Source organism: Pelobates fuscus, chromosome 6 (genome assembly GCF_036172605.1).
Source record: "Pelobates fuscus isolate aPelFus1 chromosome 6, aPelFus1.pri, whole genome shotgun sequence".
Lineage (NCBI taxonomy): Eukaryota > Metazoa > Chordata > Amphibia > Anura > Pelobatidae > Pelobates > Pelobates fuscus.
In genome coordinates, this window is record NC_086322.1 from 101,065,537 (window position 1) to 101,091,798 (window position 26,262).

A 26,262-nucleotide genomic window follows, 5' to 3' on the forward strand; every position below is an offset into this window, starting at 1 on the left:
CTATCTTTGTTACAAATACTACATCTGACAAAAAGTTTTTTTTCTATACTAATACCTCAGACCCTGTGTAAAATATTGGATGATAAGGGATACCATATAGTGTCTAAAACAAGTTTCCTCCCAAATACTTCCATAAATACTTTTAAAAAAAATTATGACAAATTTAAATTGTACAAATTTACACATTTTAATATGTTGTATAGCAGTCTATTCACAAAATTGATGTTTTATCAATCCAATGATATGACTTTTATTATTTTTATTTTTTAAACAAAAGGTGCTTGGTTTATAGAAGGGTTGAAGAGAAGGCTTGTACATTTTTACTGATACATTTAATCACAAATAAATATTATAAGCTTATTTAGTACAGATTTACATGCAAGTGTCCCTTTAATAACTGCAGAGTGTCTAGTAAACATATTATGCAGTCCAAACTATGACCTTGATTTAATACGATTTACAAATGATTCAATACTGTCAGAAAAATTGTTCAAATTATTTATCTGAAGTCAACATTAACCCCTTAAGGACACATGACATGTGTGACATGTCATGATTCACTTTTATTTCAGAAGTTTGGTCCTTAAGGGGTTAAAGTCTAAAGGAATTTTGGAGCAGTTTTGAAGAAGCATTCAGGGAGTGTATGTCGAACTATCGCTAGATCCTGGGACGTTTTTCCAGGCCAAGTTCCTAGGCACTTTATGTTCCTGATAATACATATTATAACGGCTGCACACATTGGAGTAGCAGGCCACTCATCACTCAACCCACCACTGAAATTAATTCAGGATAAACTCAGTCAATGCATGATTATGAGGAGATGTCTCAGAATTAGAGGATCAGGGTATGCGTTTATAAAGATATAGGAGGGCTGACGCCGATATCAACAAACAGAGGGACTCCTTCCAAAGGATACTTCCCCTGACATTTGGAGGAAGAGGGGTTAGAGACTCAGATAGATAGGGAGTGTAGTGTTGTCAGGGTAATGCTGACATTATGATACCGAAAGGGATGGATCATGAACCAGGCCACTATTCAACCCTTTAAGGACCAAACTTCTGGAATAAAAGGGAATCATGACATCTCACACATGTCATGTGTCCTTAAGGGGTTAAGAAAGGAGTTGATCCTACCTGAACGGGATTGGGTCTACCGAGTAGGACCAGCTTGTATCTCAATAGGCATATTGAACCCGTTTACCTGAGTCACAGGCATTAAAGACAGTTAGAGATTGTATATAGATTTTGTGCATTAAAAGACACTGATTGTGAAATCTGATGACATGTACCCAGGTGACCTTTCTTATGTATGTATTCTGTATGTTGAACATTTAACCCCTACCCTTTTTCTTTTCTTTATCCCAGTTTGTTTTTTCTTCTGAAACATTTGAAATGTCAATAAAATACAATCTGAAAAAAAAAAAGTCTATGGGAGTTTTTTTTTTGTCGATAAACCATTTGGAAGGTTTTTCTAACAGTATTGAATAATTTGGAAATGTTATTAAATTAAAGCCTATATGTAGTTAAATTAATAATAGCTGCATTAAACTTTGCATGAAAAGAAAAAGGTAAGACATACACAAAATAATTATATAACATATTACAAAATGTGATATAAAACAATAAAATAGAAATACATTTAAAGAATGCAGTTTTTTTCTGTATCCCAAATTACACATCTGGCCACTCTCACATTAAGGCAAATCTCATTCTAAATAGTATCTGTTTAATTACAAATACCCTTTTATTCTGTAATTAGCATATGCTTATCAACTTCATATCAATTGCAATTAAAGGCATTTTATTGTGAAAGTACAGCTCTGAAATGAAAGATAAGGCACAAAATATATTTCATCTACTCTTCAGCTGGATCCACATGCCATCTTGTGGACGGAGAATTAGTTCACCAACAAGACGTAATTCTTCTCTTTTCTGACTAGCCTGGACTGAAAAATTCCTGAGAATGGTTGACAAGACGACTTTTTCCTCCATTAAAGCAAATTTTTGGCCTGAAAAAAAAAAAAGCAAGAAAACATAAATTTTTTAAATAGTATGTTTGGCCTTAAATGAGAAATTATTTTGTCATGTCTAACAAAAGCCTGGTTTGGTGAATAAACCCAAAAAAGCAGACAGGTTCCGTCATAACTAATACACAAATAACTGATCTTACTTTAAAGGGCTACTCCAACATGACCATTTATGCTTTTAAAAGTGGTCATGCAGGAAGGAATCTGTATGTGCATCGTTTCTGCTTCAAATGCTATGAGAATCATCTGATTGGACCATTGAGGGGAGAGCAATAATGTGAGATTTGAACAGGGCAAGAAAACCAACAAGAGAGCTTTGCCTGGTGTTTATAAAAGATTTGTAAGAGGGTTTGGTGGTGAACCTAGTTACTAATTCACAAGAGGTCATTCAAATTAAATAACAAAACAAAAGCTAAAGCATAGTAAATAGCTTTGAAGTACTATTTGTATTTTGGGCCTAAAATTAGAATTTTCTTGTCAACTTGTCATCCATTTTACAAATAAATTCTAGCCCACAGTATGGCTAACTCACTAAACATTTACAGGCTCATTTACTAAAGTGAGCATTCAAAGGGAATTTAAAATTTAAGGCAAGGGTAGAGCTGAACTCAAAGCATAGCTGGCTTAGAGAATGTTCCCAGGTCAGCTGTTTTGACCTTACAAATGATTGTCACTGATGTTCTTCCAACTCTGTAGTCACAGCTTGCTAACTTAGACTAGGTTTTGGTGCAGTTTAAAGTTTAACCCTGGCAGTAGACATGCGAAATGACTCATTTTGGCCATAAACTAATTTGGATAAATTATCCAAATCAATCCTTATCCTCCTCCAGTGACGTAGAAGATTTCAGGGATGAAAAACTGACGTGAGAACTTTGGCAGCACAGAGGTGAAGGCCAGGCCCACATTGGTCAACTGCCACCCACATTCTGTGTGTGTGCTGACAACAGACAACCAATGTGCACAGAACTGACATTAAAGGGGCACTATAATCACCAGAACAACCACAGCTTATTGTATTTGGTCTGGTGAGTATAATAATTCTACTCAGGCTTTTTGAAGTAAACACTGTCTTTTCAGAGAAAATGCAGTGTTTACATTACAGCCTATTGATAACTCCACTAGTCACTTCTCTGATGACTGCTAGAGGTGCTTCCAGAGGAAGTGCTGCACAGTGGGCAGCACTGTCATTCAGTGTCTCAACCCTCTGCATGCAGACATGGAACTTTCCTCGTAGAGATGCATCTCTATGAGGAGATGCTGATTGGCCAGGGCTGTTTTTGACTTGTGCTGTCTCTGCCCGTGATCTCCCTTCTTGACAGTCTCAGCCAATCCTATGGGGAAGCATTGTGATTGGCTCTGACCACCACTTCTGATGATGTCAGCAGACAGCAGGCCGGTCAGAGACAGACAGGGGCAGAGCCAGCAGCTGCAGACTTGAATACAAGTAAGATTTTAGTATAGTTAAGGAGGCAAGAGAGAACCGGGGGGAGGGGGAGAATGACTAGGTGGTGGCTTTAACAAAATACGATTAGGAATACATGTTTGTGTTCCCAACCCTATAATGTTCCTTTAACTGGTCAAGAGCTCTTATTCTGGGCAGACAACTGACACTCTAATGCTGCTGCCAGAGATGGAGTTATAACAACTGGCTTTATTTCTGTATGTGCAGCAATTCATAGTGAAATGCTAAACATACAGATTCCAAGCACCATTACCACTTTAAATCACTGAACTAGTCATTGTAACCATTTAAGTCTTTGCGTTTAGAGGTAACTAGTAAAGAATAGTGTCAGGGTTGTAAACCAGTTGGAAATCAATGGCTAGGTAGAGGGTAGCAGGTACCATAGAGGTCCACAGGTGCCATTAGCTGCTAGTCAGTGACTGGTTTTCAGTGGCGGTAGCTGGCAACTCCCTGTCGCTACTTGTGAAATCGTGCAGAGAGTATACAGCTGCAATCCTCTAAAGCTGCTATAAAAGTATTAAGATTGTAAACATGGACAGAAATTCACAAAATACATTCACAGACATTGTTAATCAATAAAGTGTTAATTGTCTGCAATGTGAAGTAAATACAAAGTTAATTTAAAATTTTAGGTCGAAATAACCGAACTTAAAAAAATGCTAAAATATTCCAGTTTCTACTGCCTGAAATGTGAAAACAATAAAGGAAAATGAGTCATGTGCATCCACTATAAGTGTGCACATCCAGGTGCTACCACAGTTTATTTGAGGACAAAGTACAAACAGCAAACGTTTCGGGCGAAAGCCCTTTCTCAATGCTAATGTCCTACAGTATACATAAGATACAGACAATATATACACAAACACAGTGCTTACATGACCCAGAGTGCCACCCCGCAGTAATCAGATACACAAACAAGATCAGATGTGTGGTAAATTTCCATAGCTCTGGCCAGTTTAACGCCTCCAGTCACTTCCTGAATCGGCAGATACATGCACGATGACGACAGACGTCACGTGCGTCATCACGCTACGTTGCTAGGTGACGGGTAAACAATTATACAATTGTCTGAAAGGAATGGCAAAACATTTTAAACCATCAAAGTATTTCAAGGAATAATATTCAACAACAAGATACAAAAAATTAGCAGTAATACTTACGCACATATAAGTTCACTAGAATGTGAAGCATATTTATAAAGATAAATTTAAAGCTGTATTCAAATATACAGAGCACACAAACTTGTATAAATACATAAAACATATATATGTGCAAAGCCAGGGATGACAGAAATAACCAGACAGATGACCCAACAAGTGAGACATATGATAAAGTATGGAAATAACCATAAAACAAATGTAACAAAAATAATGATTAAATGAACAGAGACCACCCTCACTCCCTCGTGAGGGTAAACAGAGAGCCATCCTGGATGGAACAAAAGAGAGGGATTCACTAAACGGGGGTAATAATAGAATCATGCAACAATGAAATACATCCCCTGAACCAGGAAACATCCTGAAGCGGGCACATAAATGATGCACCTAAAGGAACCAGTGCCACTCGAGCTTCTCGTTAAGACCATGAGTTGACAGTGTCCAGAAGGTGCATCCAGCGAACTTCTTTTTGCAATAGTATTTTTCTCTGTTCCCTCCACCCAGGGAACCCATGTCACCTCCTGGTCTAAACGAGAAGCTTGAGTGGCACTGGTTGCTTTAGGTGCATCCTTTATGTGCCCGCTTCAGGATGTTTTCTGGTTCAGGGGATGTATTTCATTGTTGCATGATTCTATTATTACCCCCGTTTAGTGAATCCCTCTCTTTTTTTCCATCCGGGATGGCACTCTGTTTACCCTCACGAGGGAGTGAGGGTGGTCTCTGTTCATTTAATCATTATTTTTGTTACATTTGTTGTATGGTTATTTCCATACTTTATCATATGTCTCACTTGTTGGGTCATCTGTCTGGTTATTTCTGTCATCCCTGGCTTTGCACATATATATGTTTTATGTCTTTATACAAGTTTGTGTGCTCTGTATATTTGAATACAGCTTTAAGTTTATCTTTATAAATATGCTCCACATTCTAGTGAACTTATATGTGCGTAAGTATTACTGCTAATTTTTTGTATCTTATTGAACTATAATATTTCTTGAAATACTTTGAAGGTTTAAAATGTTGTTTTGCCATTCCTTTCAGACGATTGTATAATTGTTTACCCGTCGCCTAGCATGGAACGTGATCAGGTCACGCGCAACGCACGTGACGTTTGACGTCATCACGCACCTATTTGCCGATCCAGGAAGTGACTGGAGGCGTTAAAATGGCCAGAGCTAGCTGTTTGTACTTTGGCCTCAAATAAACTGTGGTAGCACCTGGGTGTGCACACTTATATTGGATGTGCAGGACTCCTTTTCCTTTATTGTTTGTATATTACATTACTGGGACTACAGTGAGTGTGGAGCTCCTGCAGCACAGGTTTAACCTTTTTTTGTCCGACTGTTATTTTGTAGGCATATTGTTTGCCTCTACCTCACCTCATGTATTGTGCCTGAAATGTGAAATTCACTTTAATTTTACTCTTAACTGTGCACATTCACCCTCAATTTTGCAAGTTTGTTGGGAGTTCAGAAGGGTATTGTGAATTTTATGGCAAAATATTAAAATCGTGGACATTTTTCACAGCTATGTTTTCAGATTAGGTCATTTAGTCCTTAACTGTGAATTTCTTACAATTCAAGGTCTATTAAATAAGCCTAATTTTATCAGAACTGTAAGTCCACATTTCATTCTGTAGGATTTGCTTTACTACCATCATTATCTTTCTGTCAAATCACCTTCTCTTGTCCGTGTCATCACAGCACAATCGTGTTTATTTTTCTGTTTTATTTCCCTGCTGACACTGCTAATGCTTTAATAAGACAAAAAATGTTTGATGTATCATCTGCCATTTATCTTCCATGTCAAACCGTAAGGGCATTGTGTAATATTATTCTGCTAAGAATTATTGCCATTTACAGAAACAGCTAGCGAATTTATAAGTATATGCCTATTGTTTCAATTTTACATTTTTCGAAATCTTAAATGTTATTTTAAAAACAATTTACAGCTAAAAGATGTTACCCATATTAATTTTTTTAAATTCTTTCGAGACAAAACGCAAATGCATTGGCAATTAGACCTGTAGTAATAAAGTGAAATGCCACTTGCCCCATAGTTAACAAGATATAATTGAACAAAAAAAAGACAAAGAAAAGAAAGACAGAGAGAGAGAGAACCATATTTGTTATTTTATATATGTCATGCCCTTTAATTTTCTATAAATTTGTTTTAGGCTTAACAGGCACATTTAATTATTCTGAGCTTAATACAATGACCTAGAAAATAATGCTGAAGAAGGAGAGGAAAATAAAAAGGTCTTGAAAAACTTATGGAAATGTATGCAGGTTCTAATTTGTTAGAAAGTAAACCAATAAAAGCTAATGCATTCAAGATGCATTTAAGACAAGAAAGCATCGTCACAAGCAGCAATCAAAACAGGCTCAGATGAGAGACTTCTGCAGGGTTTTTCTATAGGGGTTTGAAATGTCAACGTTGCATAAAATACAATGCATTTACTCTTATGATAAATATGTGAGTCTTTTGTTTAATGAGTGTAAAGGATTTCAGAATGAAAGAGTTATTATTATTATTATTATTATTATTATTATTGCCATTTATATAGCGCCAACAGATTCCGTAGCGCTTTACAATATTATGAGAGGGGATTTAACTATAAATAGGATAATTACAATTAAACTTACAGGAACAATAGGTTGAAGAGGACCCTGCTCAATCGAGCTTACATTCTATAGGAGGTGGGGTGTAAAACACATTAGGACAGGAATTTGCAGTCAAATAAAGTGGGCTGCCCTTTAGGAGAGGGCAAGAGACAGGTATGTGAGGTAGGGGTTAGTCTAGGAGGCCATAAGCTTTCCTAAAGAGATGGGTTTTAAGGCACTTCTTAAAAGATGCAAGACTAGAGGAGAGTCTGATGGCGGTAGGCAGGCTATTCCATATAAAGGGAGCCGCCCGCGAAAAGTGCAGATTTTTATATACTGCATCTTAAATAAAGTCATAGGTGAAATATAGGAAGGTCTTCTTAACAGACAATCGACATCAACAGTGCTGATTATAGCTAAACAAAAAAAAACTGTCAAATAGACTAAATGAATAATAAAAAAAATAACATGAATGATGGCCAGTTAAGTAGAAGGAAAGCTAAAATTAGCTGTTTCAACTAATATAACTATAAGATAGAGCAGTGGTTCCCCACCTAAGAAATACCAACAGTCCAGGTTTTGTCAGTAGCTCCACAGAAACTGAACTGGGGATGTCGAACTCCTAGTGACCTAGTGATGTGTTTTGAGTATTGGGTTGGGAATTACAAGAGCTTTCTGATGGAATTCTCACAGGATCATATTTCTTGCCGAAGTTATCACAAAAAAGGACAAACAAGAGGCCTTATTATTGGGAATTCCTGCTCTGAAGCATTATATTTATTTTTTTGTTCGGCCCTTAAAGTTGTCAGTTTATTCACTAAAGTGTGAATTGTCAGGAATTCAGAGAGAATTCAAAGTGAATTTCAAACTTCAGGACAAAATTAGCCAAACTAGAAACATTTTCTAATCTATGTTTTTTTAGTTTGGGTAATATGGTCTACAATTTGAAATCCACTTTAAATTCACAACACACTTCACACTTTAGCGACTAACTCTGTCTTGGTTTGGTGACAATGACTTGTTTATGTAATAGTCAAATTTACTATAAATGCCAGGTGGCCATTCTAGAATGATCGCTTTGCTACTGGAGAAGTCAGATATACAATCTAGCTGGTGTTTTTAAATGTACCACCAGACATAGTGTGACAGTTGTCACTGTCACTTGCAGAAGAAGGACACTTTACTTTGTTTTGTTCTTATGTTTCAGTCCCCCTGTACCCATTACAGGTAATATAATATAATATACTTGGTTGTGGTTAAATGGTTTTGTGCCCTCTGGTCCTGTTGATGCTTGCTGTTAACAAGTTGAATTTGGTTATGGAGCCTTTACAGCACCCTCTGTTGATAGCAACACCTATATGTACTACCTAAATAGCAATACTTGTTAATTTGCATATTCAGGTAGATTTACAAATTGCTGCCAATTCTGCAGGCAGGAGAGATATTTTGTGTTAATTATTGTCACCCCTTTATAAATATGTCATTATGTTTTTATAAGTTCCTGTATGTTGTCTAATGTGATTTGATTGTTTGTATTTTTATTGAGTTTCACCATAAGTTATATGTAATGAGCCTATGGGCTTGTCCCGTGAAAAATAAAGATGAATTTGTTAGTTCCTTTAGGAATTGCCTGTCCTGTGTGGGTTTTTGGCATCCCAATAACAAAGTTGTTGTACCTTTTGGCTGGCTGCATGATACCCCTTGCCCTGGGGCAAATCAAAGAGAGTTAGGCCTCAGAGACACAAGTGTCTTTATAAAGACAACAGCAATCACATTGCAGGCAACGGTGCATATCAGCCTGGAAGGAAAGCCAGAGAGGTATAGGCAGGTGGGTCGATACCTGCCTGGAAGCATAGCTATAGCCTGGTCGGGCGGAAAGGCTCCCAAGAGACCACAGTCAACCCTCGGCATCTAGGGATGAAGCACTCCAGGGTCCTGGCAAACGACTAGGAAGCGAACTGGGCTGAGGTCCTCGGTCAGATTACAGGAGCTCTGTCACACATGGCATGCAAAATTTTTATTAGGCCTCTAGAAATATTTTTTATTGAAGGTCCTGGCGTACGATTAACTCCTTAGGGAGCTAAAGGCTTTACACGCATTTGCTTCAAGCCAATAGATCAGCTCTGCTTGATTGTCCAATGGGTAAGTGTTCATAATCACCACATAGCTCACCGTATGACTTCTAAGCTTGTCTTTTTCTGGTCGTGACACACATTATAGATTTCTCTAGTAACAAAGTATCAAATGAAGCAATTAGAGGCCACTCAACTTGCACAGTTTTGCAGCTTTCACACCGGCAACAGTGGCAATGATGGTTTTTAAGAACTGTTCATAATAGGAACATCCCTAGTGACCTTTTCATCCAATTTACAATAATTAAGGGGACACTGTATGCACCAATTTATCTCCCATTGAGCATTAAACCTTTTTTATTGTTTTAATGTTAACAAGGGTTCCCAGCAACCCACCCTTCTGTACTGCTTGGGCTAATGAGGACACATAAGCCAGAGCAGCTGGGCTGTGATTGGCCAAGAGTGAGAGCAGACTGCATTCACCCTACCACAGTGCTACTGGAGGTATGAACTGGAATGACAACAAGGAATTATGTAATCTCAGCTTTAGTAATCAATCCAATGAAGGTGGTGCAATGGAAAGCCAGGGACTCTCATTCAGTGTTGTTTAAAAATTGTTTAAAGGACCACTCTAGGCACCCAGACGACTTCAGCTTAATGAAGTGGTCTGGGTGCCAGGTACCTCTAGGATTAACCCTTTTTTTTATAAACATAGCAGTTTCAGAGAAACTGCTATGTTTATAATGAGGGTTAATCCAGCCTCCAAATCCTCTAGTGGCTGTCTCATTGACAGCCGCTAGAGGCGCTTGCGTGCTTCTCACTGTGAAAATCACAGTGAGAGCACGCAAGCGTCCATAGGAAAGCATTGTAAATGCTTTCCTATGCGACCGGCTGAATGCGAGCGCGGCTCCTGCCGCGCATGCGCATTCAGCCGATGACGTCGCGATCAAGATGGAGAGGAGGAGGAAAGCTCCCCGCCCGGCGCTGGAAAAAGAGGTAAGTTTAACCCCTTCCTCTCTCCAGAGCCCGGCGGGAGGGGGTCCCTGAGGGTGGGGGCACCCTCAGGGTACTCTAGTGCCAGGAAAACGAGTATGTTTTCCTGGCACTAGAGTGGTCCTTTAACGGTAAATGGATGGACAGTGCCAGTGCTCCAGGAACTCCACTATAACCAGTTACGTGAAACAAAATGGTTATAGTGCTTACAGTGTCTCTTTAACTTTAGCTACAAAATATATTTGTTTTATTAATGTACATACCTATGCAGTTTCTAAGCCCTGCTGAGAAAGGTATATATGCAAATGGGTTGCGGCCACTTGCATTCTCAGGTAAAAAACGTTCTGGTTTAAATTCTTCTGGTTCAGGAAAATATTCTGGATCCCGATGCAAGGCATAAGTAACAATTACAGCATTCACTCCTTTTGGTACCTTGAAATCTCCTGCAATACAACAGATATGTTAAGAATGCAAAGTTAGCTGTGTCTATTACAATAAGGAAATATAGCATGTTAAAACTGGTAATTCATGTTACAAATGGACATTTTCACTAACTGTTTCTTTTTATAAAGTGATTACAAATGCACTCAAACCCTACTTTCCTTGAAATGTCTACACAACTGTTTTGTACAATAATTTGGAGTTCTACCTAGGGGTATATGTCATATACAGAAGGGCATATGTAGAACAGAATCAGTGTTACCGATTGTATTTTCTGATCGTGTGTATGTAAAGTGAACTAGAAACATCCTGCAGGTGGTTATACTATGGTAAGAGTCCTTTAACCTTCTGACAGTTGCTGGTGTTAAACTTTTGACATTATCCTTCTCATCTCCCTACTTCCCATTGATTACATAGACACAACTGAATATAGATTAATTCAATATTGGTCCAAGTCTCATTTTCCTACATAAATAAAGAAGCTAAATTCTATCACGTGTGTGTACAAGCTCTTGGGTGTTGCTCATTAAAATCTGCGTGTTTGCTTTACCACAAATAGCTGTGGAGATGTTGATGGATTCAACACTTCGGAGTTAAACTATTCGTTAACAATTTAACTCCTAAAGGTAAGCCAGTACCAGGAACCTCATGGCACCATAACAACTTCATTGCAATGAAGTTGTTATGGTGCCCGGGGTTCCCTTTAAGAAAAAATATTCATAACAATCTCCTTTTATTGTAACAGTCATGGTAAGTCATCTGTCATGAAGGGGAAAAAGAGTTTGTGCCTTTACATAAATATTTCTGTACTAGCTTTACAAATATGATTTTCCATTTAGTTAATAAATAATCAGCCTTTTCATACAATTAATATTAGTAATTGTTCACATTCCAGTTCTATTAAATGTTGTATTCTAATTATTTGACTACTGCCTTTAAACCCATGCCATCTTTACAGTTCAGGAATAAGTTACACTACAGCAAGATTAGTCAACTCCTAAAGTTTAACGACATAATTTAGACTTACGGATTGTGCAGTCTTCAGTAATGGTACGTGCAAAAAATGGAACAGAAGGGAAAAGTCTCAATGCTTCTTTTATAACTGCTTCAAGGTAGCGAAGTTTCTTTAAATCATCCATTGAAACAGGACGGTCAGACTGACCTAGAAAGAGCAAGACCATGATCAGATATCAAACTTGTTTTAAACATTCCATCTCCATATGTTTCACAAGCCCACTTACAAGGTTTGTTTGTTTTTTTCCATTTTTTTCCAAGAAACATTTGCATTGATTTTCTGTATCTCAGATTTGTTGCTCTTTCCCCATATAACTGAAATGGATCTGTTGTAGAATGCAATTGCCTACTACCAAAGACAATCTAAATTTGGATTCCTCTAAAAAAGAAAGTTGTTTGTATTAAAAACGATTTTTCTCTTTGTCCAAAAGTCAAAAACGTGTTCTACTTCTTAAAATAGGGCGAAAAAAAACCTCACTCAACACCTATTCCAATCTTATCTCAGTGTGTCCCCATTAACAAGAAACTGAATGGAAGTTCTGAAACACATCCACATGGTGAAACATGGATTACGGCAGACTAAAGATCTCTACTAAAATGTTCGGCCAAAAATGCAGAAAACAATCTAGTTTTTGTCATGTTTAAGCAAACACATCCAACATAAATGCTTCATCAAGCACCATTTAGAGCTTAATGTTTTCATGAGACACATTAATATAACCAATGATCATGAGCGATGGAGATTGATTTTTTTACCCTTTAGTTTTGAGTGGTTCTATGCAATCCAATGATTGTAAGTTTTGACCAGCAAGCGAAATCTACACCTTAGAGTTACTGTACCCCATGGGTCTATGTATTTTGTATAAAATATGCCTTACCAAACGTTTCATCCAGTTCTTTATGAACTATTTTCTGAACCTCTGGATGTGATCCCAATAAAAATAAAGACCAGTTGAGGGCTGCAGCTGTAGTATCGTGACCCTATAATAGAGATATTGAATGTATGTCACATGATTATACGAACCAAAAAAAATCCATTATGTTAACCATCACAAAATAATACATAACAGCACAGGATGTGAAAAAGGGATCAGAAATAGGCAGTATTCATTATCAATGTTCACTCATTCACTCCAAATTGGTTGCCCAGCAACCGCCAGAACCCTGCTCATTTAACTGGGGAATGGGGTTCACTTTATTAGTCTCAGACATCATGCCCCTTATGTTTGTTTGTTTTTTGTTTTGTTTTGTCTTTTTAAACACACATTTTCATTACCGGAATTTAGAATTTCATTGGTGAACGTGTATTTTAAAGGGTTACTCCAACCACCTTGACCACATCAGTTATTTAAAGTGATCATGGTGGTAGGATTCTACATGTGCAGTGTTTCAGCTTCAAATACTGCACAGTTAGAAATATTTTTAATTGTGTGCCGGGGGCTAGTTGCACCCCCAGCACGTAACTTAGGAAGCCCAGAACACTGCACACTGCTGACAGACGTAATTGATTCTCCCTTGTAGGCAGAACTTGCATGGGGAAACTCGTGTCTCCCCTCACTCCCACCCACACTAATTAAATCCTGCCCTACTCCATACCCCGCCACAATGTTTTGTTATCCCATGCCTACCCTCCTCCACCATTTAATTCCTACCTTTCCCCCTCCCCTTGCGGGCCCAGAGCACGCGCATACGCTTTCAAATCATTGGCTTCTTTATGAAAAGTCTTTGATTGGACCTTGGCGTGGCTCCCGTGACGTCAGACGAAGGTCAGACTTCATCAGAAAAGATAGAATATGAAATATGTGGGATACAGCTGAATACCCAAAACATATGAAAAAATAAACAAAACATGTGCAAGACTATACAATTATATATCACAATGCCCCTGCAAAATAGTGCACTAACAGACTCGAAGTATTTCAAGTGCCTTAAGAAAGCTTTAAAAAACCAGGACCCCTTGACGACCTCTCAGCTCCAGATAGGAATCAGGATCCAGGTAAGTAGGTATAATAAATGTATTTTTAAACTATCTTAACAAACATAAATAAAAAAAATTCTAATAATATATATTGATTTAATAGTCTACGGTCCTACGCATTTCGTTTCAATAAAAAAACTTCCTCAGGGACCAAATATCACAAAAACATAATAAAATAGTCTGTTTCAAACAAAAGTCAGCCTATCGATCCCTTAAATATCTCTCCCTTAAATAGGGCTAATACCGATCTTGACCAGTGTCTCCACCTATCTTGTTTTGTATGAGGTCACCAGCAGGCGGGACGCTGTTTACACAAAGTTAAGTGTGAAACACTAAGTGGTGGAGAAAGGCACTAGACACAAACAAGACACAGGTACACCGATCAGCACCAGACAGCTTCACCCAGGGCTGGGTTAAGGTAAGTAAAACTTATTTTAAAAACACTCTAAGAGCGTTTATTTTGAAGGGAACTTTGCATTATTCTATTTTACGCTAAAAAGGGTTGGAGAACACCTTTAACCCCTTAAGGACACATAAAATGTCTGACACGTCATGATTCCCTTTTATTCCAGAAGTTTGGTCCTTAAGGGGTTAATGAATATAATTGCAGAGTTATCTTTTCAAAATATGTTGCACACTTTATACACCTTTTCCGATTGCTCTACCCAATTTATGTCTTTCTCTCCATAACAGATACCTTCAGATTCCATCGCAAACTTTATATAACATTACCTGATACAGTGTGTATTCAAATTTAGTAATTTCAGTAGCTTGAATGATCCTGGATAGTCAGTTTCATTATGTTCAATATGTATATTATACTACAAAATGATCAGGTCTATCACAGCTTCTTGGATTTTAACATGTAATTACATTTAACTGTACCTCAAACATAAAAGTATCCACTTCCTCACGAATGTCTATGTGGCTTAATCCATTGCCTGCGTCATCTTTAGCTCTCAGAAGCATATCTAGAAAAGCACTTCTTTTTTTGCATTTCTGTGGCTCAGAGTTGTCAGTGTTTCCTGAGTTGGATTCTAATTTCTTCATTTCTTCTGCCCTTTCTGCAATAGTCTTTTAATAAACAAAGGTATTTGAATATCAGCTCTAAAATATTAAAAATAAATGTATGAACATGTGTTTAATATGACTTAAATGTATTTCTGCAGCAGAAAATATCTGATCTATGGTAAAGAACATACTTTCAACCATTACATTATTAAAAAATGGGTCCGCACATATGTGAAGAAGACAAAAATACCTGAGAATACATGCGTATTGTGGGCCATTTTTAATTTCCAAATCACCTTTTGGTGAAAGGTAGACCATAAGAATGGTAGCCATTAGGTATATGTATTTTATATTTGCTGTTTGAACATTAGCTGCTTTAATAGAAGAATGAGTCATAAAAATCGGAATACCTTTGTGCTTTGAACCGATAGGCCATACAATTAAACACAATGACACTGGCAGACATTTGGAATGAGTACAGTTATGTTCCATGATCTTATTTACTACTATAATAGTATCACATGGATCTGGAATGCACCCTATTTAAAGCATCACTGTCACCCCCTCCAGAGAAATTAGTATTTCGTAAAGATAGAATCTTTATGAAATACTCATATTGACTGGGTTGAAATTTCACTGAAATTCCAACCCAGTCAAGAGATATACTGAGACAAATTAGGGTCTTAGTGTCAGGCATAGGAGAAATACTGAGACTACTAGGCACTGGGCAAAGCTACTGCCACATCTGTCACATACCAGGATAAAATAACAATCCTCTGTTCCGTATCAGGTCTTTAAAATTAGGTAAATACAACCTCAGATGAACAACAACGCATGATATATTGCACAGTGTCATAGTTTATTTAACAAAAATAAAGTCAAAATGGAGAAGTCATGTGTGGAAAACTAAGTACACCTTATTAATCAATAGCTTGTAGAGCCACCTTTTGCAGCAATAACTTGAAGTAATTGTTTTCTGTATGAATTTATCAGTCTCTCACATTGTTGTGGAGGAATTTTGGCCCACTCTTCTTTGCAATGTTGCTTCAGTTCATTGAGGTTTGCTGGCATGTATACTCTTGCATACAGTAACCCCCTCCCCAAATTGATGCACGATCTTCTCCTCCAACTCACCCTGCCACAAAGTCACCTTCCCAAATCACTTTGCCACACAGCCTACCCTCCCCCCAACACACCCTGCCAACAGTTAACCCCCCAATTGTGTGTGTGTGTGTGTGTGGTATTGCCTGTGTGTATCTATCTGTGTCTGTGTGTGCTTGTTTGGGTCTGTCTTTGGATGTGTGTGTCTGTGTGTACCTGTCTGTCAGTGTATGCCAGTGTGAACTTCTCTGTGCCTGTGTGTACCTGCAAGAGCCTGCATGTGTCTATCTGTGTCTAAGTCTACCCATATGTACCTGCCAGCATGTGCCTGTGCCTATCTGTGCGTGTGTATGTCTGGGTCTGTCTGTGTGAATGTGTATATTTGTTTGTGCGTCTGTAAGTAACTGCAAGTCTGTCAAGAAGAGTGTTAAGCAATGAAATTGGGGAGGACAGGGAGCGGGCTTTGCGGTGAGGCCAGAAGTGGGGCTTTAGTAAGGGGTCACCAAATTATTTTTAGGCTCAAGTCCCAGGTGCTTTTTTTTGTTTTAACTTAGCAATGCCCATGGTTAGGGTACCTTGTCAGTAAAAGTGTGAAGTATTTTTAGGTTTGCATCATGCCTCTTTCCAATGCTTAGATTAGAAAACAGAATGTCTGGCCATAACCATGGCATTTTCTGGCGACGGTGTACAAAATCACTCATTCTGTGGAAAGAAAAAAATAAAACCACAAATACATTTAATAACATGTTCAATATATATTCTGCATTTTTTTAATACACCATCACACTATTTCCTTAAATGTATACTAAGCACCAAAACAACTTTAGCAGGTAGGTGGAATTTTGGGTGCAAAGTGCAACATTTTGAGAGACATTCTGTTTTTTTTTTAATGTTGATTTCTCATTATTTAGCTCTTTCATCCAGAATTGCACTTGTTTTTGTCTTGATAAATATCTGACTTAATATATAAAAAAGGGCAATATAAAACAAGAAACTAAAAAATTAAACTTACTTGCAAATTTCCTAAACTTGTAGCATCTATTCTTGGAAGTGCTACTGCAAGTAAACCCCTTCACCATTCAGTAGTCTCTCTGATCTATGAGAATTGTTTACTTATTAACCCATAAGCCTCTGGAACATGCATTTTACCTCTACAATGTAAAATTACTCATCACATGAATAAACTGAATAAAATCATATCATACAATATTGTGAATTTAGCTGTGTGTAGCACTCTCCCAGACTGTGCTATCCACACATGTACACAGATATGTACTCAGATATGGCTTGAATTATCTCTAAAGAACAGGGCAGATGTTGTCTATGTTTGTTCAAGCAAACAGTGATGTACAAACTTGACAGAGGATAGGTGACAGAGGAAGAAATAAAATAGGTCTCCTATCAGAGAGTAAGGGGGCAGTGTTGCAGCTGCAGTAATTGGCTGTAATTTACAAATTGCAGTGCAGGGTATTAACAGCACCATAACATTTGAAATGATACATAAAGGTTAGCAGGACACAAAGTTGTTGTCGGTCTACACCAGGGCTGCCCAAAAGGTAGATCCCCAGATGTTTTAAAACTAAAGTTTCCATGAAGCTTTGTCATCCTAAAGGGATTCTAAAGACATGCAAAGCATGTACTACATGCAAAGCAGTACTACAACATCTGGGTTCTACCTTTTGGTCACCCCTGGTCTACAAAAAATGGGCATCTATGTTTGCCCAAAACTATATTGATTAGGTGAATTACATATGAAGGTTAAATCTACTTAATTTAGGTTTTTACAATATGTAATGTGAAATAGCTGTGATTTAATGGTGCTGACAGATTATTGGGACCTAGTCCTGCCCAAATCCAAGAAATCACAAAATAATAATTATTATATTCAGGGCCTTAGGGGTGTGCGAGCTGTGCGGCCACACAGGGCGCCATGGAACAGCTCACAGCTCACACATTACCGGCTACCTTGGTGGAGGATTTCATTATTCTCCACCCGGGATTAAAAAAAACAAAACCAATACATTGCGGCGGGGATTAGCGTGCAATGGGGGTGGGGCTTAGCATGCAGTGGGGGCGGGGCTAGAAGTACTGGGTAATTGATGCATGGGAAGCAGGAAGGAGTCCCTGCTTCCCCAACAACCAGAATCCAGGAGCTGCACTACTTTCACCTTCATAATGAATAGAGGTAACTATATGTGACACCGTGTGTGTGACTGTCTGTGGCTGTTTGCCTATGTGTGTGTGGCTGTCTGCATGTAACGGTGTATGTGTGACACTGTATATATGGCTGTATGTACATGATTGTCCATCTGTACCTGTGTGTGTTTGTAATTGTCTGCCTGTAACTGTGTGTTGTGTGTGTTTCTGTGTGACTGTCTGCCTGTAACTCTGTGTGTGTGTGTATGTGTGTGTAATGAATATTTATTTTTAAATCACTATTAATTTAATAAATCCCCTATACAAACACTACACTTCTATACACACACACACTATACATGGATGACAGGGGAGGGGGGGGGGCGCTGTAAAAATGTTTCACACAGGGCGCCTAAAGGCCTAAGGCCGGCCCTGTTTATATTATTACTAATTATAATAATAACACCCATTTTTTCACATGTAAATCCTTGGCAGTCTATTGGCTATGGGGATTTCATTACAGTCATTGCCATTGGTTTCTACATGGTAACCAAGACACAGAGCATATACATAAATAAATAAATAATTCTTGGATGTGAGAAAATACTTCAGCCTCCAGAAAATATAATAAGAAAACAGCCAAAATGTTATTTTTTCGGCTGTTTTGAGATCACATTGAACAGAAGTGAACCCTTAATTTACCAATCTCCCCATAGACTCACTTTAAAATTTTCACAGAAATAAAAATCTGGTGCAAAACAATTCCAGGCAAAGGATGAAACTTCTTTGTAGCTACCTAAGTAAAATTAGACTTTATTTGCTAAACAGTGAAGTGCAGTGAAGCTTAGAAAAGAAAATAGATTGCAAGAAAAATAAATACTTTGCCTCGTCACAGCTTGGTTAATTTAATCTAAAGTTTGGAATACAGTTTGCAATTCACATTCATGAATACATTATTTTGATGATTTTATGGGCACTACTAAAGTTTACAAGTTTCAAACATAATATTTTTGGCCAAGCTAGTTCATTACAGGAATATACATACTCGTAAATTGCTCGAATATAGTCAGAATCACTGTCTCTCTGGGCGTGGATTTTTGTACCCATTGCTGTCTCTAAAATTAAAGATAAACATTGTTTAAGATCATTAAGCCCTTAAGGACACTGCTTCAGTTGACTTATTTTGCATGTAAGGGTATGAGCAAGATTGGCATTTTTGCTACGTGTGTTCAATCTCATCTTTCGATCTTTCCCTTTTATTTTTTAAAGGATAAAAGGTACATTAATTTAATGCAACATTTACATATATAAATCTTATTTATGATTAAAAAAAATGACAACGTTTTAAAGATAATATGTACATAATTAGTGCTACTAATTCAAAATAAAATACATGTATTGTCCTGCTTTACACGAAAAAATGTTGTGAATAGGATCTTTTAGTAGTTATAAATCTCAAAATACAAGAACTCAAATATAATTTCAGTGTGGAAGAATTTTAGAAGTTGGTATGTTTGTCTTGTAAGTTTAGTAATCATCGCAGAAAACAAAATTGCCACACAAAAGTATATATTTATATAAAGTAACATGAACATTTTTAGGCTATTTAGTGTTTGATTTTGTAAACTGTTGTGGTGTATAGATCATGCCCATGCCGTCTCACTGCTTATTTCTCTCATTTAAGAGTTAAATCACATTGTTTATGTGTACTCTAACCCTTTGTGTCACTATACCCCACTCCCTCTAGCATGTAAGCTCATCAAGCAGGGCCCTCAACCCCATCTGTTCCTGTACGTCCAGTGGTCTGAACTCAATTATGTGTCTGTTAGTCCACCCATTGTACAGCGCTACGGAATTTGTTGGCGCTATATACATAATAAAATAATAATAAGTTGGGTATATATTGCCAGTCCTGATGCTAGTCAACTAGGATTGGCATCATAACCTTAATACTAACTATAACCCTAACTCTAAACACTAACTCTAATCCTAAATACAAAATGTAACCCTAAATACGAATACTAACAAACCTTAACACTAATCCTAGCCATAGCAATAATGTTAGAGGAATTCCCTTTTATTAAGTCAGAAGAGGGATTATCTTGGTGACATCAGCAGAGGGCGTCCATAGCTGACATCAGAAGAGAGAGAGTCCTTTACAGTGCAGAGCACTCGTGGAGAACTCTGCACTGTAGATTATCAGCACAAGAGGGATTTATTTTCCTCTCTGCTGCTACGATACATGGTGACAAGTTATCACCAAATAATTTAAAGTCCCTCTGTAGCCTTAGTCACACACAGTGATTGTATGTATGCTGCCAGCGCTGTTCTCTGTCTGCAGCCAATGATCACGTTGCAGGGGCTTGCAGGAAGACCTGAACAGGGAAAAACTTTAGACACACTATCCGGAACCATTACTGAACATAGATCACAATCACTTTATGGAAAGCCTGACATATCACGCTATAGCATAGGAGAAGATCAGACAAGTTCTTATTCGGTTGAGTGCAGATATGAAGATGGATTTTTTTGTTCCTGTCCCAAGTGATAATTTATTGATTAAAAACGAGGAAGTCTATAGGTCAGAGATTCAAACTGCACCCCTACCCTCCCACCACCACCATTGGACTAAAGAGCTTTCATTCTCAGGCCTTTGGCTGGCAAAGAACTGCAGAATTTAAAGTCTAATTAAAGTCTAAATTTCAAATGTTTTTACATTCACCTAACAACTAACACATTTATACATTTCCACCTTCCAATTTACAAGTTTTGTCACCAGCCACCCTGGTGACTTTATAAAATGAAATGTGTCTACAGGTAAATATAGGCGCAGCATTGTAACATGTTAACCATATGATAACTCAAATATTTAATTCTTACCACATATTATATCCAGAGCACAAAGCGTTACATCCATGAAGCAATTAAAAGTTCCTTTACCATCATGTTGTTTAAGCTTCTCTATCAGTATTTTGGACTGTTCGTTCATTACCTCTAGGAACTCTGCAAGAATTGCAAAGTGGAAGGTTGGAGTGATCATCTTTCTCCTAGAACGCCACTTATCCCCTGTGCTGGAAAATGAACAGAAATAATTTATATTAATTTGTGGAATCAAATATACTTAAAGGGAGCATTAATGCAACTTTAATGCATTTTATAGGATTTGGCCTCATTAATATGCAAGAATCAAAGCCAACTGGGTATACATATAGTAATATATTTAAAATGAAGAATGTTAAGACTTATTATCAGGTACTCCCTGATGTACCTAAGATCTTCAATTCAATATAGTGACAAAATTCTTATTGGGTAAGATAGACATATAAATGATTTACTTCTAAAGATTTACAAAGCATTCAATAGAAGGCAACATATCTAGGAAACATATCAAAACATAATATATAGAGATTCTGGCATTTACATATCCCACAGTGCATGGGATAATAGTACTTGCAAGATGGCAGGGCTTGACAGATCACTGAGTAAGACACAGACTAGATGTGCTTCTCAACAAAAAGCCACAATTTGGTATATATTTGACAATATAAATCTATATCTTGTCATATACGGTAATTGACTCTAATGCTGGAAGCAGTTCTATCCTGCCGCATAAGGATATACCTCTTTCCATGCTCCCATGATCCTGGCATTGCACAAAGAATGACTTAACCAAGCCTTTGATTGACTGTGGTCGCAATTCTGAGACAAGCTATGCCTACAAGCGGTGAGGTCTACATCGACTAGAAGCTCACAGTCATTATCTTCTCATCGATGCTGTAAAACACAGCCTGCACTCTGTGACTCCAACACGGTATCACTGGTATTGAGGCAGAAGAAGAGGCCGTGTTAAGCGCTTCACTATCGCAGGCCAAGTTCTACACGTCTTCACTACTAACGTAGTCCACAATTTGAATAAGGTAGACTCCCTATGCATGGACCACATCCTCAGGAAGTCGTCATGCTGCACTGCAGGCCGCGCGTCTGTAACAAACTCCCCTTTTCAAGTGAGTTTGCCACGAGTTCTTGGAGGGGACTGCTTGCCAGCCTTTTACCCTGTGACTATGGCCCCTGCAATAGAACTGGCTAATATACTTCAAACAGGCTCTGTTCAGAACAGTCCAGTCTGAACAGAGACCACCCTGGAGCTTGTTAACACCTATTAGAACCATAGAATGTGACGGCAGATAAGAACCATTCGGCCTATCTAGTCTGCCCAATATTTAAAAATACTTTTAATTATTCCCTGGCCTTATCTTAAATCTAGGATAGCCTTATGCATATCCCACACATGCTTAAACTCCCTCACTGTGTTAACTTCTACCACTTCAGCTGGAAGGCTATTCCATGCATCCACTAACCTCTCAGTAAAGTAATACTTTCTGAAATAATTTTTAAACCTTTGCCCCTCTAATTTAAAGCAGCACTGTCATGCCGAATCTCATTTATTTGTAATCCCCCTCCCGCCTCCACTACATCCAATTGACCCCTCCTTGCAGCTCCCTCCTTGTAATATGTAAAGATAGAAGCGGCAGGGAGCAGTACTCCCCGCCACTTCCTAATCCCCCTAGGTCCCCCTCTCACTCTATGGGGGTCAATAATAATAATAATAGCACAAGGGAGATTAAAATCTCCCGAATGCCCCTACTCGCTATACCGCGGGTAGGGGCATGTCTACTAAACAGTGAACTGTAGAAAAAACCCTACTATCCCGGCCCCCACCCCTGCGCGGTGTGTAGGGGCCATAAATTACAATAAGAGGGGCGGGTGGGGGCCATAATGATAATGAGGGGGGCGAACCTACTGTCCTCTGCCCCCACCCACACCCTTGGGCAGCGGGTGGGGGCCCTAAGTCAAATCCCCCCCCATCAAAGGTGACTAGGGGACACCAAGCCCCTAGTCACCCACCCCCCCCACCCAAATAAAAAGGCCCCTACCTACCCCCCTCACCCTAAAAATAGTGAGGGGGAATAAAATAACTAACCTGTAAAGTAAAATTAAACTTACCATTCAACGTCTTCTTTTTTCTAAAATCTTCATTTTTCAGCCCCAAAAAAGGCCAAATAAAAAACCATCATACCCGTCGAACATAAAATAAAATAAAAAACCCGAGCGCCAAAAAAACCCCAGACAAAAAGAAAAAACCCGAGTGCAAAAAAAAATCCATCTTCACCTATGGAGGGCTCCGCGCAGACTGACCTCCGCAGGGCGGGGGAAGGCTTATAAAGCCTTGCCCCGCCCTGCAATTAGGCTAAGAACACTCTGATTGGTGGCTTTAAGCCAATCAATTTAGGGCCCCCACCCGCCACTCAGGGCTGGGGGCCCGGGGGGGAGGACAGTAGGTCCCCCCATATTGTTTTTTTAGGGCCCCCACCCACCGCTCAGGGGTGGGGGCCAGGGGGAGGATGGTAGGTCCCCCCCACCATTCTTATCTAGAGCCCCCACCCATCGCTCAGGGGTGGGGGCGGGGGGAGGACAGTAAGTCCCCCCCTATCTTTATTTAGGGCCCCCACCCACCGCTCAGGGGTGGGGGCCAGGGGGGAGGACAGTAGGTCCCCCCTTATTGTTTTTTAGGGCCCCCACCCACCACTCAGGGGTTTGGGCCGGGGGGGAGGACGGTAGGTCCCCCCCATAATTTGTATCTAGGGCCCCCACCCATCGCTCAGGGGTGGGGGCCGGGGGGGAGGACAGTAGGTCCCCCCATCTTTATTTAGGTGCCCCACCCACCGCGCAGGGGTGGGGGCAGCGGGGAGGACAGTAGCCCCTTGGTTATTATGTTTTTTTGCTTTTGTTTAATTTTTTACAGTGAGCAGCCACAGTCTGCGGTATAGCAAGTAGGGGCATATTATTTACTAATAGAGATGTCCCGAACGGTTCGCTGGCGAATAGTTCCTGGCAAACATAGCTTGTTCGCGTTCGTCACGGATGGCAAACATATGCGATGTTCGGTCCACCCCCTATTCGTCATCATTGAGTAAACTTTAACCCTGTACCTCACAGTCAGCAGACACATTCCAGCCAATCAGCAGCAGACCCTCCCTCCCAGACCCTCCCACCTCCTGGACAGCATCCATTTTAGATTCATTTTTTTTTTTTATAGACAGAAGTGTGTTATATTTGAGCATGCTAGGCTGAACGTGCGTATATCATGGCTAGTTGCACTGAGGGTATGAGTATATAGCAGTACATTGTTGTGAAAGATGGCTGTCATGTTTAGGGAGTAGCTTGCATGTTATCAACTGTGTATTTATTTCAACCACTAGTTATAAATCAAGTGTGAGTCGCCCCATGAGATGAGACTAGCGAATAACATAATACATGAACGGTTAAGGTAAAGGCATGTAAGGAACTACGACAATAAACTCTTTTTTTATTTTTTATTTATTTATTTATTATATAAATAGCAATAATAAATAAATAAAAAATTTAGGAGGTGAAATAATGACATGTTTAAACGTTTGCTACTTTACGATTAGTTAATGTGCAGAGAGCAGTTCATGTGATCAAAGGCATGGTGTGGAGGATCGGCTATAGTGGGACATGCTTGGCAGGCTGCTGTTTACTGCTTGTGCTCATCCGATCCCTTCTGGGTGCCAGGTGCAGACCCTGGGAGTCCCTGATACCTGGAACAACAAAGGCAAGTCTCTGGCTGAGTGCCGGGTTCGCGGCTTGAGGTGGTGGAAGCTTGTTTTGTCGGGTGGTCGGATCTGTCCCGGTGGTGCTTCACGTCCGGTGCGGGATTGTGGTGGCTTAAGGTGGAGGCGAGTGCTTGACGTGGGGCAGGCTCTGCATTTCTGTTTGTGCCTCCGGTCCCGTCTTCGACACCTTTTGCGTTGGTGGATTTTAATGGGGACTGCTTCGCTTAGCTGTGGTGGAGCTTGTTGGGGCTGTGGTGGAGCTTGTTGGGGCTTCCTGCTTGTTATTTGCTTCCAAAATTGATTAAAGAGTCTGTCCAGCTTAAACTCAATATCCTGCCATGCTTTGCCGGTACCAGGAGGACACGCGGCTGCCGCCATATTGGGAGAGTCACAGATGAGTATGTCAGCCTGGGCGGCTGTGCTCTGTGCATACATTAGCTCCAGACAGCCTCTCTGGGGTGGACCGGGATAACCCCCACCGGTCCGAGGGGGGGGGGGGGTAACGGAGCTCCTACCGGGAAGTAGCTGCTCCTGGGCATCCCAGGATCGGGAGATCGTCCGTGTGGCAAAACCGACCTCGCTACGTGTCCTTGGAGGGGGCTGCTTGCCCGCCTCTTGCCTTTAGACTATGGCCCCTGTTCTTTTTCCCTGCAGAAAGGCTGGTTTGTGCCTTTCTGTGGACTGTTAAAGCCATGCTACCCCAGATAGCTATGCCATGAAGCCCAGCCGTATACTGAAATACTGTTTGAAAGACTTTGTCTCCATGGCGATTGAACTGTATATATGGGATCTGAGCGCCATCCGGTAATAATGTGCGCTCAGATCTCAGCTATCTGGGGATAGGTAGAATGTCTGTATTTTATGTAATAAATGTAACCTTGTGTATTTTATTGTATTTTATTGTCATTTGTCTGCCATGTGGCTAATGGAGTTTTGCCTCTATCCTTGGAGATAATTGGATTACTTCTCAATTATCTCCAGGATAGAAGACTCTGTGGAACTGGTTTTGGGCAGAAAAGCCATGCTTCATTTGGTCACAAAGGACTTCGATCTATCTTTTGAACCAATGGACCAATTTGGATGATTTTGACATGTGTTTGTATTTGGAGTATGTTGCTTATGAAAATGTATGTTTTATGTTTGTGACATGTATATTTTAGAAGTTATAAATATTGTGTAAAAACTGTATTCCTCTGCCTGTAATAATGAGTTTACCCATTGTGTTCAGTAATCATATCACAGGCAGAGGGGAGGATTTTGTGTGGGAGTGTCTGTCTGTATTGTACGGATTGATTGGTTGTTCTGTAATAAAATACAAAACACACGGTGAAAAAATAGTGAACAGGTACTGGTGCTACAATCACCTTAGTGGGCCACAATAAACCACTAAAATAAACACAGGTGATTAAAAACAAATTAGTGAGAGCACTCTATAAAGGAAAATATTACCCACTTTGAGGATAACACTGTAAAAAAGAAAACATAATATAGGGTAATAACGTCAAATAAACAAAAATAAAAATGGATTAATTGCACTCACATACACGGAGCCAATTTGAAGCTGGCTCAAGCTAAGCGCCTTGAACAGAAATAATCCTAAGGACTGGAACAGGAAATTTCTTGATGGGTATCT

The 26,262-nt window shown here is 39.3% G+C and overlaps 1 protein-coding gene across 1 annotated transcript in view; it reads right to left on the reverse strand.

Moving 5' to 3' along the window:
• Positions 1–597: 597 nt before the first annotated feature.
• Positions 598–26,262, reverse strand: part of LOC134614382 (cytochrome P450 4V2) — a 44,518-nt gene continuing 18,853 nt past the window's right edge. The window contains exons 4-11 of the mRNA XM_063458092.1: positions 20,875–21,065; positions 19,040–19,109; positions 16,434–16,560; positions 14,632–14,820; positions 12,647–12,749; positions 11,782–11,916; positions 10,577–10,756; positions 598–2,008 (exon numbers count right to left, since the gene is read on the reverse strand). Coding sequence (XP_063314162.1) covers positions 1,851–2,008; positions 10,577–10,756; positions 11,782–11,916; positions 12,647–12,749; positions 14,632–14,820; positions 16,434–16,560; positions 19,040–19,109; positions 20,875–21,065 — 1,153 coding nt within the window. The 3' untranslated portion in view covers positions 598–1,850. The remainder of the gene's footprint in view (positions 2,009–10,576; positions 10,757–11,781; positions 11,917–12,646; positions 12,750–14,631; positions 14,821–16,433; positions 16,561–19,039; positions 19,110–20,874; positions 21,066–26,262) is intronic.